Raw genomic sequence first — 18,182 nt, 5'->3', positions numbered from 1 at the left:
AATGAGTGTGCAAGTAGGAGGAAAGGAAAAGGTAGGAAAGGGAAATGAAAAGTAGAGTAGAGGATATGAAAAGGATCATGGGAGGGAGTAAAGAGAGGAGGGAATAGCTTCTGTAGCTTTCAGGAAAGATAGGGGTGACCAGGAGGGAAGGGGATCAAATGAAGTGGATAGGGTTGAGGCTGTGGTCATAGATGTTTCCATTTTAGACATGTGAGGAAAGTGTGTGGAGGAAAGGGAACTAGGGTAGAGTGTTATCCAGGAGTTAGGTTAAGGCAGATGTTGAGGAAAGTAGAAGAGAAGGAAGAGGGAAAGGAGAAGGTGGTAAAGGCAAGCAGGCATAAATACCAACATAGTCGGGGATGTGTGGGATCTAGTAAATGCACCATGGGTGAAGTTTAATAATGTTATTTGCTTTATGTCCCACTAACTACTCTTTTACGTTTTTCGGAGATGCCGAGGTGCCAGAATTTTGTCCCATGGGAGTTCTTTTACGTGCCATAAATCTACCGATGTGAGGCTGACATAATTGAGCACCTTCAAATACCACCGTATTGAGCCGCGATTGAACCTGCCAAGTTGGAGTCAGAAGGCCAGCGCCTCAATTGTCTGAGCCACTCGGCCCGGAAGTGGAGATTATTATCAGTAGAATACTGTGTAGGAGGGATACTGACTGGAATGTAATTGGGGATTTAAATGAGACTATGGAGTAGATATATGGGAAACTGGGAGCGAGATTTATAGATCCTAATGGGTGGGTAGGGGATAGGGATCTGCGCTTCGATGGCCTTCACTTGAACCACAGTGGTACGTATAAGTTGGGAAGTTTATTCAGAAGGGTTATAGGAAGGTATATTCAAGGAAAGGTGGGTGGACTAGGAAATGGTGATAGGGGTACAGGGATCTGGAAGTCAAGTAGGGATGACATAAAAATATTAGTGTCGAACTGTAGAAGTACAGTATTGTAAAGAAAGGACTAGAATGAAGAAATTTAATAGATATTCAGAGTACTGCCTCTGAGCAAACCATGCTGTTGCATTGAAGAGCTGTTAATTAATTCTTGCTTCCAGGCTAGATTTATGTGGAAGTTAGTGTCTGTCAAAGCTTAGCCATCCTGATTCGAGGATGTCTAAAATAGAGCCTGTTTACTTCAGTGTTTGCAGTATGTTCTTGTTCATGGATAAAAAAGTTGGGGAGCAACTGCGACTGTTCTTCATACAACTGCTCTCGCCTTAGTATACTCAGTTGCTGAATATTGTAGTCCCATGTGGATTAATAGTGCACATGTAGGAAAAGTTGATGTCCAGTTAAATGATACAATGAGGACAATATCAGGCACTCTCAAATCCACACCACTCAAGTGGCTACCAGTGTTATCCAACATTCATCCTCCACACCTTAGAAGGCTACCAGCTATAAAAAAGAATTAAAACATACTGCAAATTATTTCTTACCCATACATCAGGACTGCTATCCCCAGAAGCAAGGGAGATTAAAATCTTGACATCCCTCGTGGCAACAAGGCAAGAAGTTGATTGAATCAAATTACAACATGGATGAAACTTGGCGGAAAGAATGGACTACATCAAACCTTGATCAGCTAGGATTGATCACCGATCCCTAAAGGAAACCTCCTGGTTTCGATCTCACAAGAAGGATATGGATGTCTCTGACCACAGTGCGGACCGGCCATGGAAGATGTAACTTCTGGCTACACAAGTGGGGGGGTAAACTCCTAGCCCTCAGTGTGTCTGTGGTGAGGCAGTGCAGACAATTCATCATATTGTGACGGAATGCCCATTACAGTCCTTCAAATGGAGGATACTTATTTATTTTATGCCTTTATATGTGGTGAAGTTAGGGTTCACGGCCCTCTCTTACACTTAACCACAACATACAGTAAATAGTCACATAATTTGGAAAATTAACATTGTTAACAGTCTCTAGAAACTACCTAAATTAATGGAGTAATATTGTAACTTATTAATCATAAAAAAAAATAATTATAATATTATCTATCTACATCACCTAATTCTAAATCATACTTGCACTCATATACACTAACATTCATACAAGCTGATCACGTCTGCAGAGGAAATCTCGACAAGACCATTTAAATGAGACTTTTGAAGTGCTATTACGTATACTGTACTGATAGGGAGAGCATTCCATTGCCTTGCCCCTGACACTTGGAAAGAGTGGCTGTAGACAGATGAGTTATAAACTGGTATCATAAAGGTAGAAGTTGAGGTATTGTGACCATGGATAGATGAGAGGAATTTAAAATGTGAGGATAGGTATTCAGGTGTAGATTCATTCAGAAGTTGAAAAATTAGTGTCACAGTGTTTAGATTTCTTAATTGGTCAATTTTCAGCCAGGATAGCTTCTCATAGTAAGGGGAAATATCTGTCCTAAAGTTCAAAGAAAATATAAATTGTATGCAAGAGTTCATTGCACTTAGAAGTTTCATAGTTTGTTCTACAGTTCCATCAGTTAATACGATATCACTGTAATAAATTATTGGAAAAATGAGAGTTTCAATAAGTTTTATTTTCATGCTAAATGGATTGTTTCATTTTTACGGGGTGGAGAGATGCATATACCTTTCTGCAGACATTTGTTATATGATAAGATAAGGTAAGGGTGTACTCTGCCCGAAGGAAAGTCCGAACCTCCGCAGAGGTGTGCCTGAGCCAGAGTTTACGTGCGATAGTGTGGCCAGTTCCTTTCCGCTCCTCCATTCCCTTATCCCCCACCAGCAGCGTGTGGCAACCCATCCACTTCTCGACCACGCCCAATGTTGCTTAACTTTGGAGATCTCACGGGATCCGGTGTTTCAACATGGCTACGGCCGTTGGCTGTTATATGGTCATTCCAGTTTAATGTGACATTCATGACACTACCTAGGTTTATTACAGACTTTTGAAAAGGTATAGCTTCACCACAGAGTGTGAGAGTAGGCTGTTGTGTGATGTTTAGCATATTTAAAAGCCTAGATTGTCCTATTATGATTGCTTGTATTTTCTTTAGGTTAATTAATACGAAGGCAGTTCTCTTTTGCATATGAGTTAATTGAATTTAAAGTCAAATTAATTTGGTGGATTGTTTTGTCAATACCAATACCTCTTTTGTCAATGTTGGAGACTTTAAAGTGTGAGCATATCTGAAGATCATCAGGATCATCAGGTGATAGGTGCAGTCCTTTCAGATGAGAAGAAATGTCATTAATATAGATTAAGAATAAAAGAGGTCCAAGTTTAGACCCTGGGGGAACACCAGATAGCTTAGTCCTCCATTCTGTAGTCGTCATGTTTGATACAACTCGCTGTCGTCTATTTTTGAGGTATGAGCCCAAGAGCTGAATAGCAGAATTAGCCATGTGAAGTTTTTGTAACTTGGCTAACAATATGTGTATATTTACAGTGTCAAATGCACTGCTGAAGTCTAGAAGTGTAAGTATAGTCAGTTTTCGTTCATCCACAGCCTGTCTAATGTCATCCGTGATTTTGATAACTGTTGTTGCAGTACTGTGTCCATTCTTAAAACCAGACTGTAAGGGATCTAGTACAGAATGTTTTTCCAAGTATTTAACTATTTTTTTATGTATTATCTTCTCCAGAACCTTAGAAAGTGCTGTGAGAATGCAGACAGGTCGGTAGTCAGATGTATTGCTTGCAGGAGAGATTTTTGGGACTGGCACAATGAGTGCATCTTTCCATTTAATTGGGTTATTGCCTGAAGTAAGGCAGAATGCATAATAATGGGCAATATTATGTCAATTATGTAGGTCATGAATGAAATGGGAATTTCATCAGCTCCTGTTGCATGAGATTTAATTGACATAACTTCCCTTCTTACTTCCTGTTCTGAAACAATATGAAATTCAAATACAGGATGGACTAGAGATTGTTGCCTTAATATATGGTGTTTTGTACTGTCGGTGAGTCAGGAGTGAGACATTCCATGGAGAAATATGTATTTAATTCATCAAGGGACACCTTGGAATCAGTATGTTTCGCAAGTGGTTTGCCAATACCCAGCGACCGAAGTTGTCACCATGTGGAACCAGTGTTAATATTTTTGTTTAAATGCTGGAAAGAATTAAAATTTCTTATCAGTAATTACAAGCTTAATTCAGTTTCAAAGAACACGGTACTGCTCATGTACAGTATGTTGGCTAGTTGAGTCTGTTTATAGCATCGGAGTCTCGTTCTTTCGTTGTAGTCTTAACATCAGTAGTCAGCCAACGACAGGGCGGATGTGTTACTCCCACATTCTGCTTTGGTGTGTGTTTGTTGTACAATTCATGTAAATAAGAATTAAATATTTCCACTTTCTCATCAATATCGCTCGTTATCATTATGTCATACCAGGGGCAGACCTGTGCATCTTGTCTCAGTTGTATTAAATTCATGCCTTTAAAGTCTCTAAACATTACATATTTCAGTCGGTGCTTAGGCACACGAAGAGAGTATGCTAAGTATATGAAATCATGTTTAGATATGTCGGGAACAGATACTTGACCATCGTGAAGGATTTTTTGGGGGTTATTTGTTATTACTAGGTCTATGAGTGTATCGGTGGAAATGGTGGAAGTATGGATGTGGCGAGTGACTTTGAGGGGCAATATAGTCATGTCATATGATTTAAAAATATTTTGTAGTCGTAGGGCATCTTTGTTCTGGATTAATAAATTTGTGTTGGTCTCCAAAAAGAGTCATGTGCTCGTATGATGGTAGCACTTTCAGTAAGCTGTCTTCTAAGTCACAGAAGTCTTGCACTGCGTCAGGAGGCCTATACTGTATACTACACCTACAAGTATTTTTACGGAATTGACAAACACCTCTAAAACATATATTCGGGGGCAGTTTTTACAGCAGGAGTAGACATGTGAGCAACTCTACTCTTGAGCATAGATTTACAATATAGGGCAACCCCACCACCTCATCTATTCATCTGATCATGCCTGTGAATATCATAGCCTGAGATGTCAACCATGCTTGAGGGGATCGAACTGCGGAGCCAACTCTTGCTTACATCAGCAATATGAATTGGACTGTCTTCAAATATCGTCTTCAGTTCGTCAAGTTGAGCAACGATGGATTGGCTGTTGACATGCGCACACAACAGGGTATGTTTAAATGACTTGAGTTCCTTCTCAAAAATGGTTTGGGTAGAATAGGAGGAAGAAAGTGCTGAGAAACATTGGGAGGCAAGCCGTGTCCTTCCAGATGTATGTTCTGGTGACAGGGCTGTGAAGGGAGAGTGAGGGGGTTCTGGCCTACTGAAGAGTGCTGAGGGGTGAGGGAGGGAGTGAGCAAGGACTTTCAATAGCACTTCTTAACTCAGGCATTCTAAAGAAATGTAAAAAAATTTCCTCGTACATAAGTAACCAGCTGATATATATATATATATCATATTTAAGAAAAATATATATATATATATACACATAAAAAAACTACATAGAGTGCACATCATTCACATGTTGCTTTCACCATATTGCCTCTTTAATGATTGTAATTCCATGAGTGTGGTCACATGGAACTTCTTGCCAGATACATGATTAACTATTCTTCCATTTTGGCTGTGTATGTTCTGCAGTCCAAAAGTGTCTTGTGCCTTGTTCAAAATGTCCTTTTTCAACCCAGTGAGGGATTCAGTTAAGAGTAGTTTGGAGCCTTCAGAATGCAAGTGCTGATGCAGTGAAGTGGATTACTTCCCTCGACATTAAATTGTGATTTTTAGTGATCATGAGTGAATATTACTAGATATTTATTACTTGTATGTAGTTTTACCTTCATATTTGTAACCGTATCCTCTGCATGCCATACAAAATAATAATAATGGATAAACAGATCAGGATTGGCTGTTATCTTCCTATACTCCCTGTCTAGAACATATTTCCTTTGCAGGTGAGGTGGAACAATATGCAACAGGGCTCTCAGCCAAAACGGTTAGAGTAGATTTCATTGTGCCTGTAACTATTTAGCCAAACAGGGGAACAGTATTTTGCTGTAGAATAGACAAGACAATGATGATCTCAAGATGGAAGCTGTAGAATCCCATGTGTTACCACATAGCTTGTATAATGTTATTCCTAGGTACCTTGGGTCTATTATTGATGGGTCAGGCAGCATAAGCCACGATAATGCTTTGTATGACTGTTATTATTGTGAAATTCTTCACTAATACAGCCACTCTTTGCTTCTCCTTTGTTATGAATTAATGTTTTATACACCTAAACTCTCCTCTATAATGTTCTATACAGAAATGAAAACCATTTCAAAATCCCTTCAGCTGTTCTGGAGATTAGACTCACGACTTACTAGGAATTTGGATCTAGCAAAGATGTCAGCTAAGGATAACATGATAAATAAGGGGAGTGTGTATGTGAGAATTTACAGAAGGCAGAAGTATTCAGTCAGGAGTATATAAAGATTGTTGGTTACAAGGATAATGTCCAGGTAGGGGAGGAGACTAACATTAACAAAGTATTGAAATTTACCTATGATAACATTTACAATAAGATACAAAACTTGAAAACTAGAAAAGCAGCTGGAATTAATAAGATATCTGGGGATATAGTACCATATGTGAAGTACTTATTTTTGTACTGATTGCATGAAGGAACTATACCAAATGAATGGAGAGTTGCTATAGTAGCCCCTGTGTATAAAGGAAAGGGTAATAAACATAAAGCCAATAATTACATGCCAGTCAGCTTGACGTATTGCAAGTAAGCTGTGGGAAAGCATTCCTTCTGATGTTATTAGAATAATATAATACAAAAAGAAGTGCAAAGACATAGACGAACATATGATGAAAGGTAATAGTAAGAGTGCATATGCCAAGATACAAAAACAATTTGAACAGGAAAGAAAGTGTGGAACATCATACAAAGTAAGAATTGCTAAGCTCTAACTGAAGAAAATGAAATATTGCAACTTTGAAAGGCATATACAGAAGAACTCTACTAAGGAATTATTGATTCAGATGTCCTGGAAAGTGAGGACGAAGTGGAAGTTTATGAGCTAGGACCACCAATACTCAGAGAAGAATTTGATATGGCTCTCAAGAGATCAAGACACAGAAAGACTTCAGGACCAGACAAAATCCCTGCAGAGATCTTTTAGGTCCTAGGAGACAAGGCCAGAGACAATCTATACAGTTATTGATTTGTAACAAGAGAATAATGTTAGGCAGATCAATTATATAATTAGACCATTTTTCACACTCTAAGCATTAAAATGGAATGGAATTTGATGTGATGCAACATGTTCCTTCATCGGATAATTTTTATTTCCATTCTCAGTTGTCAATGGTCTTGATCATGTATGGGTACTCGCAGTGAATGCATGCCATTTATGTTTCCAAAATTCAGATATATCTGATTATATCCTATTTGTTATTACCTGTTAAAATAAGAAGTATTAAGCAGACACCTCAGTAATTATGGAAATAATGGAGAAAAATAGCAGGAAATTGTTCATGAGATCATGTAATGTATCTAGCTTAAATCCAGATAGCTTATGTGCTTGGGATTTTTATAACATAGGAATATCAAGGTCAGCAGAGATAGCAGAGAGGGAGAAGATAGCTTAATGGGTTAGAGCAGTAGTCACAAAGGGAAAGATCTAAGTTCAATTTGCATCATTAATCAAATATTTCATTGATTGTAATTTACTGGATAAGTGCATGTTTTAAATCCTTACAAATTTTTACTTAAAATACATTCAGGGTGATTTTCTTTACTTTCTGAAATTAGAAGCAATAAAATATTTAAAAAGTTTCAAAATCAAAAAGAAAGATCCATATTAATTAGTGTTATAACTAGCTATGATATACTTTGATGGTGTAGCATTTATAGTTATATACTTCCCACTATTCAGGTTGCAGTGAAGTTTCATTCAGTTGTGATACATGGGGCAAGCATAATCGTCACGTGACCTGTGTTCCTCTTTCCAAACGCTGTGACGACATTCATGACTGTCCAAATGGCAAGGATGAAATAGACTGTTCTCTACTAGGTGACACTGTGGCACAACATAAGGTAAGTTTCTTTCTGAATAAATCACTAGTTTTGCATGAGTTCTAACATTTCTAACACTGATTTTCTTCCTTCTGTTAACTTTTCTTGCATCTAACCAGTACTTCCATCTGAGCCACGACTTCAGGAAAACACATAACACCTGTGCAGGATTTTGATCAAGTTGCAGATTTGTACAACCAGTGGTTATTTTGATTTAAATTTAATTTCACTCTTTTGGTTATGAGCTTCTACTTTTTGATTGTATACCATACCCGGGTGTCCACAATTAAAGTTACGGTGTACAGCGTGGTACAGTACAGGCTGTAATGATTGTAGGAGTCTGAAATTTTTGCAGATATGCTAACCAAGCAATGTGCTTGCGAATTATGCCACAAAAATTATTAGTTCCAAGTTTTGCCACCAGATGATGATGATAATAATAATAATAATAATAATAATAATAATAATAATAATAATAATAATAATAATAATAATAATAATAATAATAATAATAATAATAATTGTATGGCCTCAGCTACCATGTGCAGACATTTCGATTTGACACCATCTGGCTGTCTGCTCATCAATTTCGACGTTCCGTTTTACTCTAGGTCCGCTAGATGGCGGACAGAGTAAACCGGATCTCTCTTGGGCATCTATGGCTGAGATTTAATTAATTTTGTCGGGTAGATACCAAATGTATCACCAGAGATCTTTTATATGCCGACATCGTACGACATGGAATGTCGAATGGACTTTTTTCCGCCCTTCAAAAATCCGACTACCTCTGCCGGGTTTGAACCCGCTATCTTGGGATTCGGAGGCCGACACTCTACCACGGATTCACAGAGGCAGCTTGCCACCAGGTGAAAATACGGCACTGTAAGCGGTCAGAATGGGCAAGTTTCCATAACTCTGATGTCAAAATGTTCTTCCGATAGAATTGCGTTGTTTCAGTTCCTAGGTTGTTGCTTGATGATGCATGTTGATTCCTTTTGTGAAGGGAATCTTCGTTTTCTGTATGAAATGTAAATGCCTATTGGGAAGAGAGACTGTGCTCTACTAGTGAAGTTGTTTCTTCAGAATGGCAGCAACAGCAATGCTACAATGCGGGAATATCACCGACAGAAACAACAGAGAAGAGGTCCCATAACAAGTAATGGGCTGAAGAAAATGATTAAGAAATTTGAGGAAACAGGTGAATTAGGTGTCGCACCAGGGAGAGGATGACGGCCCATCCCCATGGATGTTGTTGATGAAGTTGTTGTAGCTATAGCAGACCATGCAGCACATTCTTCCAATTCTGTAACCAGTGCTTGAGCTGTGTCACGTGAATTGTTGCTGCCCTGGTCAACAGTTCACAAGATTTTGCAGCGCATGTTACACTGGTATCCCTACAAACTTCATACTGTTCACAAACTGAAACCCCAAGATTTTGCATAACGCCGTGACTTGGCTCTTGACAACATGTGGACTGTGGACTGATGAAGTGCATTTTACTCGGGAGGATGCAGTAAATTCACAGAACTGTTGCATATGGGGTTCGACTACTCCAAACGTTGTGCAGGAACAACCAATGCATTCAGCTCATGTGACTGTTTGGTGTGGTTTTACAAGCTCTTTCATTCTTGGTCCATTTTTCTTTGAGGAGATGATCCCTTGTGGGCCTGTTAGATGTACAGTGACGTCTGCATGTTATAGGGACCTCCTTGTGCAACACGTGATTCCAGCTTTGCAGGAACGCAACTGTGATCACACCATTATTTTCATGCAAGATGGGCTATACCACATATCGCTCGAGAAACCTTCAGTAACGACCACATTATCTCTTAAGTATTTTCCAAATGCGTGGTCTTCGAGCTCCCCTGACCTAAATCCATGTGACTTCTGGTTGTGGGGATATTTGAAAGATTGTGTCTATTAGAGACATGTCCAGTTTCTGCCTGATCTAAAGGCTAGCATACGACGACATGTTGCTCTGATTTCACCTGATATGCTGTGGGCAACTGTCGACCATGTAGAAAAGCAGCTCGATTTGTTCTGGGTGATTTCCGACAAAAGAGTAGTGGTAGAAAAATGTTGCAAAGTTTGGGGTTGGAAGACTTGGGAGAAAGGAGATGAGCTGCTTGACTAAGTTGTATGTTCCGAGCTGTCAGTGGAGAGATGGCATGGAATGACATCAGTAGACGAATAAGTTTGAGTGGTGTCTTTAAAAGTAGGAAAGATCACAATATGAAGATAAAGTTGGACTTCGAGAGGACAAATTGGGACAAAAATTTGTTTGTAGAAAGGGGAGTTAGAGATTGGAATAACTTACCAAGAGCGATGTTCAATAAATTTCCAATTTCTTTACAGTAATTTAAGAAATGGCTAGGACAACAACAGATAGGGAATCTGCCACCTGGGCAACTGCCCTAAATGCAGATCAGTAGTGATTGATTGATAGTGATGCCATGTTAAAGATGCAGCATGTTGCTGAGTTCAGAGGCCATATTGAACAGTCTTTGTAACCTTAAATGCTAATAAACCTTCCAGAACCACCATTATCATGTGTTTGATCTTTCCTGCCTTTTTTTCTATGACCCCTACCATTGCTTAGAGCACCGTATTTTTTCCTGGTGACAAAACTTGGAACTAACAATTTTTATGGCATAATTTGTAAGCACATTGCTTAATTAGCATATCTACAAAACTTCAGACTCCTACGATCATTACAGTCCATGCTGTACTGCGCTGAATACCATAACTTTAATTGTGGACACCTGGTACGTTACCACAAGAGTAAATTCAGAAGAATGACCATTCAATATAGTAGCAGAGAACATTTTACAAAGTATTCAGTAGTGATTTTTGTAAGTTCTAAGTAGCGGTGAGAATAAGATTGTACTATAAGGCCCATATTTACCAATGGGCAGACTAGGGCAGTTACTCCAAGGCAGCAGAATTAACGGGGTGGCGTTTGTACCCAAAAGGTTAATGACATTGGCATATTTCATTATGAGCGAGGTAAACCTCTTTTAAAGTTCGATATTGCTACTAAACATTTTTATCACACAAGTCCTTCTGAGAAACTTCCATGAAATATTCTCAAGCTCATGCAAATTACATCATAAATATGTTTAAAGAAATTTAATTTAATTTTTTAGATTATAATTTCCTGTCACTGGATATTATGGAGCCTAGTTAACTATAAATTGCTACTAATCCATGTATTACATTGCTACGAATTTATAAGGTACTGACTGTTACCAGTTTCAAAATTTAACTGGATTTGTTGCATGCTACCAACAATTGCTATCGTTTGCTGTACAGTATGTATCTATGGTACGCCCTGTACTAGAATACTGTACACCTGTTTGGAACCCTTCTCATCAGACCTCTATCCATAGATTAGATTCAGTACAACAAAAATTTCTTCATCTATATTCATTTAGAGCAGGATTCTCATATGATAATGTTGATTATACATCCCTACAACAGTCCTTAAATCTGCATAGCCTGTCACAACGCTGTGAATTATTGGATACACTCTTCATTTTTAAATTGCTTCATTCCTTGGTGAATTTTCCACAACTCCTTGCAAAAATTTACATGTACCAGACAGACACACAAGGTTTAAGAATACATTGTCTACAAATTGGCATAGAACTAACTACGCATTCAATGGGCCAATTGAACGAATGTCAAGATCTCTAAACAAAATGGATATTGATATATTTAACTGCTCATTGTCAAAATTTAGAAATCACTTACATAATCTCCAGAACTGACTATTACTTTCCTGTGCTTACTTGTAATATAACCTGTGTATATATCTGTACATATTTTTTTACTTATACTCCATTGATCTTTCTTTTTAGTGTGTTTTGTTTTGTTTATTTTTCTCTACTGTTATGTAAAATGGTATTACCATCAATAAAGTGTTATTATGAATTGCTAAAGTCACCCAGCTCAAACTTACGGATTGTTGATATTCTATTGGTGAATTCATAGAGAAAAGTGTTGGGCGCTTGGTGGTACGCTTTGACTACCGAACATCTGCACAAGAGCAATATTGTCAACAATTCCTCCTAGTATTATACCAGGAAAAGATGTTTAAACAGGAGCATGAGATGGGTCTTAGGGAGTGAGCGGTTTTTAGGAGGCAGTACAGAGAAAGGTACTTGCAGAGCAAAATAATAGATGGTTCATTTCTACTACTAGCTTTATTCAATTTGTCTGAGATGCAGAAAATCCTATTATTTCACCTGTAAAACCAAATTAATAGTAACTCCTTTCTCATAAGAATTATTATTTGTACTTTCAAAATCTCAAAATATTTTTGTAGTTAACGAAAATGAATCACTTTCATGAAAATGGATGTTTCTTTCAAATTTCTTAGTCTTTAAAAAAAAATATCATTCATAAATTCAATGCAACACTTAAATTATTCTCTTCTTGAAACCTATAGTCCTTCTAATGAAATTCCTACAGTCTGTTCAAGAATATTTATCACTGGGCAATTATATAAAATTATTATGGGAAAACTTTTTGGAGTTCTGAGTTCTTTGAATATTCACTGGAATATTAAGAAAAGAAAATATCACTGAAAATTATGAATTTCAGAGTTCTTTGAATGTTCACTTGAAAATAGTTATCAACTCACAAAGTCATATTATGAATTAGTAACTGAATTTAACACCTTTGAAATGACCCCAGGATTTATCACTGTCTTTATAGTTCAAATAGTATTGATTAAATGCACTCGTATCACCTGAGATGTTATTCGAGCTGGAACTGATGAGGTGTAGTACAGCATCGATGAATTCCACTGATGTCATGAAGTATCATCTCCTGCATCATCCCGCATCGTATCTCGTACCATCTCCCGTGTTGTCCCGTGTCGTATGTCGTACAGGTTAATATAGTGAAAGCATCACTCGGTCAAGATTTCTCTGTCATGCGTTAGATCATAATGACACGAGAAAGTTCAACTGACACTGACTTTTAAACAGTGTTGAGTTAATATGACTTTATCTGTTTGAAGTCAGAAATGATTGCACTGAGTATCACAGTTTGTATCACAGTTCGTGCCACAGTCAATCACTTGAATTGAACTCAAAAACACAGTTTAGAGTAAAGATATTCAACACTTTGAATTAAAAGCACAGTTCTGGATTCCGAAGTATAGTCCTTGGTTCAAAATACTGTTTTACAGCACAGTTCATAGCACAGTTTTTCTCTTTACACTATTCACAGATTATAGTACAGTTCATTCTATGTTCAAGAAAATAAAATCAGTCTCTTTACATTTGCGTTATTTAGTTGAGAATAATATTAAGTATCATGGTATTGTGAAGTGCGAGTCGCAGTTAGTGAACCGCACATGAATATGTTTAAATGTTTGCTACACTGAATATTAAGTAAATAACTGTCAGTTTCCTTCAACTATGGTAGTATTGTCTAAACTCACTGAAAAATGGGCTTAATATTCAATGAATCATCTTGTATGACTTCATAAATACATCACATTCGATAATTTAATCACCAAAAATATGTCAAATTCGAGACATCAAGAATTCTACTAAGTTATAAATCTCACAAATACGAAATTCGTAAGTCTGAATAACACTTGGTCAAATGCTCAAATTACATTATACCGGGCGAGTTGGCCGTGCATGTAGAAGCGCGCGGCTGTGAGCTTGCATCCGGGAGATAGTAGGTTCGAATCCCACTATCGGCAGCCCTGAAAATGCTTTTCCGTGGTTTCCCATTTTCACACCAGGCAAATGCTGGGCCTGTACCTTAATTAAGGCCACGGCCGCTTCCTTCCAATTCCTAGGCCTTTCCTATCCCATCGTCGCCATAAGACCTATCTGTGTCCGACGTTAAGCCCCTAGCAAAAAAAAATTACATTATCATCTGTTGTGAATTTCTACAAGTCTCATGTAGCACTAGTTAAACGTTAAAGTTCACCTTAACACAGGTTGAGAAATTTATAAGTCCAAGTTACTTTGGCACACACTGAATATTTCTAAGTATCAACACACGATTGAAATTTTCCACAAGTCCGGCGAACAGTATTACAGATGATAGGGTTCCACATTCGTGACCCGTATAATGTCGGTTCGACATACCACCATAGTTGCGTTATGATGCATAACTAATCTTGCTTCGTTGACCCCCTTTCTCTTATATGCAGAGTTAAGGCCACTGCAGTTCACTTGCAGAAAAATTGTGGTTCTTTCCACATCGATTTCTCAGTAACCTGTATGCCGATTAACATGAAATTTTAATATGATGACATCTAATTAATGAGCTTCGAGGTGATGTGCTTTAAATTTTGATATCTCAACCGGTTGCTGAGATATTTAAAATGATCCAGAATATTCCAGGTGAGTCGGTGACGTGGCGACTACATCACAGCCGATGTGTACTCTTTCCTCTCGCTTGCTCTGAGCTTCACATTGTCTCGCTAACCTACATGCTGTGATCAGCTGTTCCAAGCCGTGCTATTTCCAATACTTGATAAAATAAAGAGCTATGTCCCAGGAATAAATATGACCTTAGGCATTCCTGGTACAGTATTCTATTTAATAGTAGCTTAAAGATGAACTTTCCACTCTTGCAGTTGCACTGTATTTTCTGAGTGATTGTAAGTTGGTCAGTTGGCATGTGATTTAGTGATTAGTTACAGTGACTGTTATAGAATGAGTGCTCATAGAATTAAATTAAGTGGTGCACAGTACAAAAAAATAAGCAAAAGAAAGGACTGTTCAGAAAGTACACAAATTCCAAAACTAGAACTATTTTTTAAGAAACCAGAGTCCAGACGTTCATCCCAGGAAACTGGTACTTCTAAGTCCATTGCTTCTGACTTAAGTGATGATATTTCTGAATCAAATCATACAGATAGGCTACAGCAGTTCTTTGCTGGTTAATGACAGTGACATTTCCTCCCAAAACTATGAGTAACAATCCTGCTTGATTGATTGATTGATTGATTGATTGATTGATTGATTGATTGATTGATTGATTGATTGATTGATTGATTGATTGATTGATTGATTGATTGATTGATTGATTGATTGATTGATTGACAATTATACAAAAGAAAAAATATACAATACATATATAACAACAAGAATGTTGGTAGCATTCACATTTACAAATCAATGTCCAGTTTTTGTAGCCAGTCTAGGAAGAGAGGTGTAGCACTGATGACATCTCAGGCTGGTCAATCATACTTTCTCAGAGGGCACTCCTCAACAGTGTGCTCCACTGACTGGGAAGGGGCTCCGCAGTCACAGGCAGGGGTTTCTCAGAGTATCCATTTATGTAGCATGGCCTGTTCTCAAATGGTTGAGTTTAGTCTACTGGTGTTTCTTCAGGTGAAATGGGAGTCCATTTGTGGGGTCATGGATGTCTTGGTATTTCACAAGTGCAGAGTTTCAGCTTTGACATAATTTTTTCTGGATATTGAAGCCAGTTATGTCATGCATATTGGGTTCTTTGATTTAAGACAAGAAGGGGGTAGGTCATTAAGAACCTCGTGAACTGGGAGATCCTGTGGATGATTAGGATTATGTAACTTTCTCCCCTTCCATATAGTTGCTTCCTGTTATAACGGACTCACCACTCAGATTTCAACTTCCGTGATCTACTATGAAAACAAAATTATGGTCTTTGCCTCAGTATGTGTTGCATTATGAACTCTATTCTCACAATTCCACCCACAACTAAGCCTGAGGACTCCAGTAACCTCGCTTTTTGCCTATAGAATATACTGGATTCATCTCGTACCTGTGCTAAGCTGCCCGGTCACCTGACATATTCTCTCTATGTTTACAATGATGCAACTGCTCCTGCTTTTGCTTTCCATGTGTCATGCCTTCCTCTTATGCAGCCTTCTCAATTTTATATATACTGACCCTTACACCTTGCTCATCATTCATTCTGCGAGTGTGTCATGGAATGAGACTTTTCATTGTCTGCCTGCTGATGAAGGCAGGACTCTATTCAACTGTTCTATATCATCTTCTCCGGGGACCTTGTCGCTACCAGGACTATGGATTCTTACTCTATGCTCCTTCTATTTCTATCAGTTCAACTGACCTTGTCCACTCTTCTTGTGTAGTACCAGTAGTTTCTACTTCATACTGCACAAAGGCGAATTTCCTACTGCAGGGAATGGGATAGCACAATATTGTGGAATGTTCCTTAGCCAGTAAATCACATCAACACTAACAGGACTACTCAAAGAAACTTGAACTTGTTTTATTTTGAACCCCATATTCTGGTCTCTGAATGTGGGACATGCTTTTCCATCTTTCACTTGTTTGTTTAGTGAACATGTTCGCCTCTTTTGCACAGATACTTTTCTTGCGAGCTGGTCTCTTATGTTGGAGAAAAAATGGTGTGGCCAGCTTGAGTATTGTGATTTAATGCTAAATTCATGTAAATATCTACATTATAAAATTGCCTCCTACATTTGACATGCAATCTCTGATACTGCCAATTTTCAACAGGTCTCTTTCTTTAATGATACAGTAGAAGTATCGGGACTGGCCCGGTGCCGGATTACCGAAAATGCCGGACTATCGGGCGGTACTTCTTACTACAATATATGTTAAGGCGTACAGCGAAAACAGCTGTAACATGGCGTTTTGCAGTAAAATGTTGATCAACAGAAGCATTAGTTTTATAACTTTAGCTCAAAATTAGGGCACCACCAAATTTTCATTGAACACATTCCATTTACATAAATGTACTATACAATATTTTAGTGTGACTCAAAAAAAATCTTGAATTTCTTTTTGTTTTTGAGATCGTTGTCGCTTGGCAAAAAAGTTATTTCTGATGATATGTATTTCTATTCTCACCTTTCTCCAGGCGTTTGATGATTTCCAGTTTATGGTTGATGGTCAAAGTTACGTGCTTACGTTTCTCTCCTGATTTGGAACTTGAAGGTTTCAGTTTCGAGAACATTGCCACTGCTTAAATAGCAAGAAAACTTCCACAGGGCACTTTGATATGTATGTTCACTACACTACTGCACTACTGTAATACGGATCCTAGATCTCAAGGAAAAAACTGTAGCGAAAAGTGCTCAACAATGAACTGAACCTGTGTGTGGTGACAGCCAACTATGCCGATTGTGTCTAACAATAGCAGACATGTAGTGGACACTTCTGGGTGGTTTCGAACCATGCGGTGTGCTTTAACTGTCACAAACGTAAAAAAACCCATTAAAAATCCTGGAATGGTGCCGGATTATCGGGCCTTCTGGACTGTTGGATGCCGGATTATTGGAATTCTACTGTATATAATTAGCAAATTATTTTTGTAATTACTTATTTTCACTATTAAACTCATTTCTGTTTAAGTAAGTTTAAGCTAGACCTTCTGTCTGGATCATCTTACACTATGTATGGACCCTCAGAGTACCTAAATTCAACCTAGCGGAAGGTTTTCAGAATGCTTGATCTACTCGTAATCTTCCCTTTCTGTAAAAACTTGTGTACAATGTCACTGGGGAATTTCTTGCTATTAATGTATTTTTACAATTTTCTAGTATCTGTATTGCATAGTCTTTGTTTTAAATACCTTTGTAAAATTTTGTGGTTTGAGGAAGGTCATGCACCTGTCCCCTGTAGAACTTATCATATTGTTAGGGTTTGGAAGAATACCCCCTTTCCCTGCCCCTTTTCCCCCCTTTTTTTTCTCTTTAGCTTTAATTTCAGTGTTTATTAGTATGTGTACATCTCTAAATTGGTAACTTAATTGTAAATGTTGGTCATGAAATCTTCTCTCGTTCTGTATTTTTGGGACTTTGTTTGGAGAGAACCCTTTTCTGGAAATTAATCATTTCTGTATTTTTAATTCATTAATTCTTGGCTTCTTTATATTGTTCATTATTTACCTTTATCTACTTTCTGAATTTGAAGTTGTCACATCTTTCAATGTTCCAACTAGATATAGAAAGTGAAACTCGCTCGCTCACTCACTCAATCCATAGGCTTCTGAGGGACGTGAAGTTCCCGTGCCGACCTCGCAATCCTCTTCAATCCTTTTTGATCTTGAGCCTGCTCTTCCCAGTTATCAATTTGGAGGGTCCGGCATACCTTGTTGATCTCCTTCTTCCAGGTGCTTTGGGGTCTTCCAGAAGGTCTTTTC

General features: G+C 38.0%; 1 protein-coding gene across 1 annotated transcript in view; it reads left to right on the top strand.

Annotated features, from left to right (window-relative positions):
* Positions 1 to 18,182, top strand: part of ndl (serine protease nudel) — a 437,329-nt gene that overhangs the window by 130,798 nt on the left and 288,349 nt on the right. Inside the window, exon 6 of the mRNA XM_067138020.2 lies at positions 7,888 to 8,048. Coding sequence (XP_066994121.2) covers positions 7,888 to 8,048 — 161 coding nt within the window. The remainder of the gene's footprint in view (positions 1 to 7,887; positions 8,049 to 18,182) is intronic.

The sequence above is a fragment of the Anabrus simplex genome, chromosome 1 (genome assembly GCF_040414725.1).
Source record: "Anabrus simplex isolate iqAnaSimp1 chromosome 1, ASM4041472v1, whole genome shotgun sequence".
Classification (NCBI taxonomy): Eukaryota; Metazoa; Arthropoda; class Insecta; order Orthoptera; family Tettigoniidae; genus Anabrus; species Anabrus simplex.
Note: the sequence above shows the minus strand (reverse complement) of the source record. Positions and strands in the feature narration are given on the sequence as shown.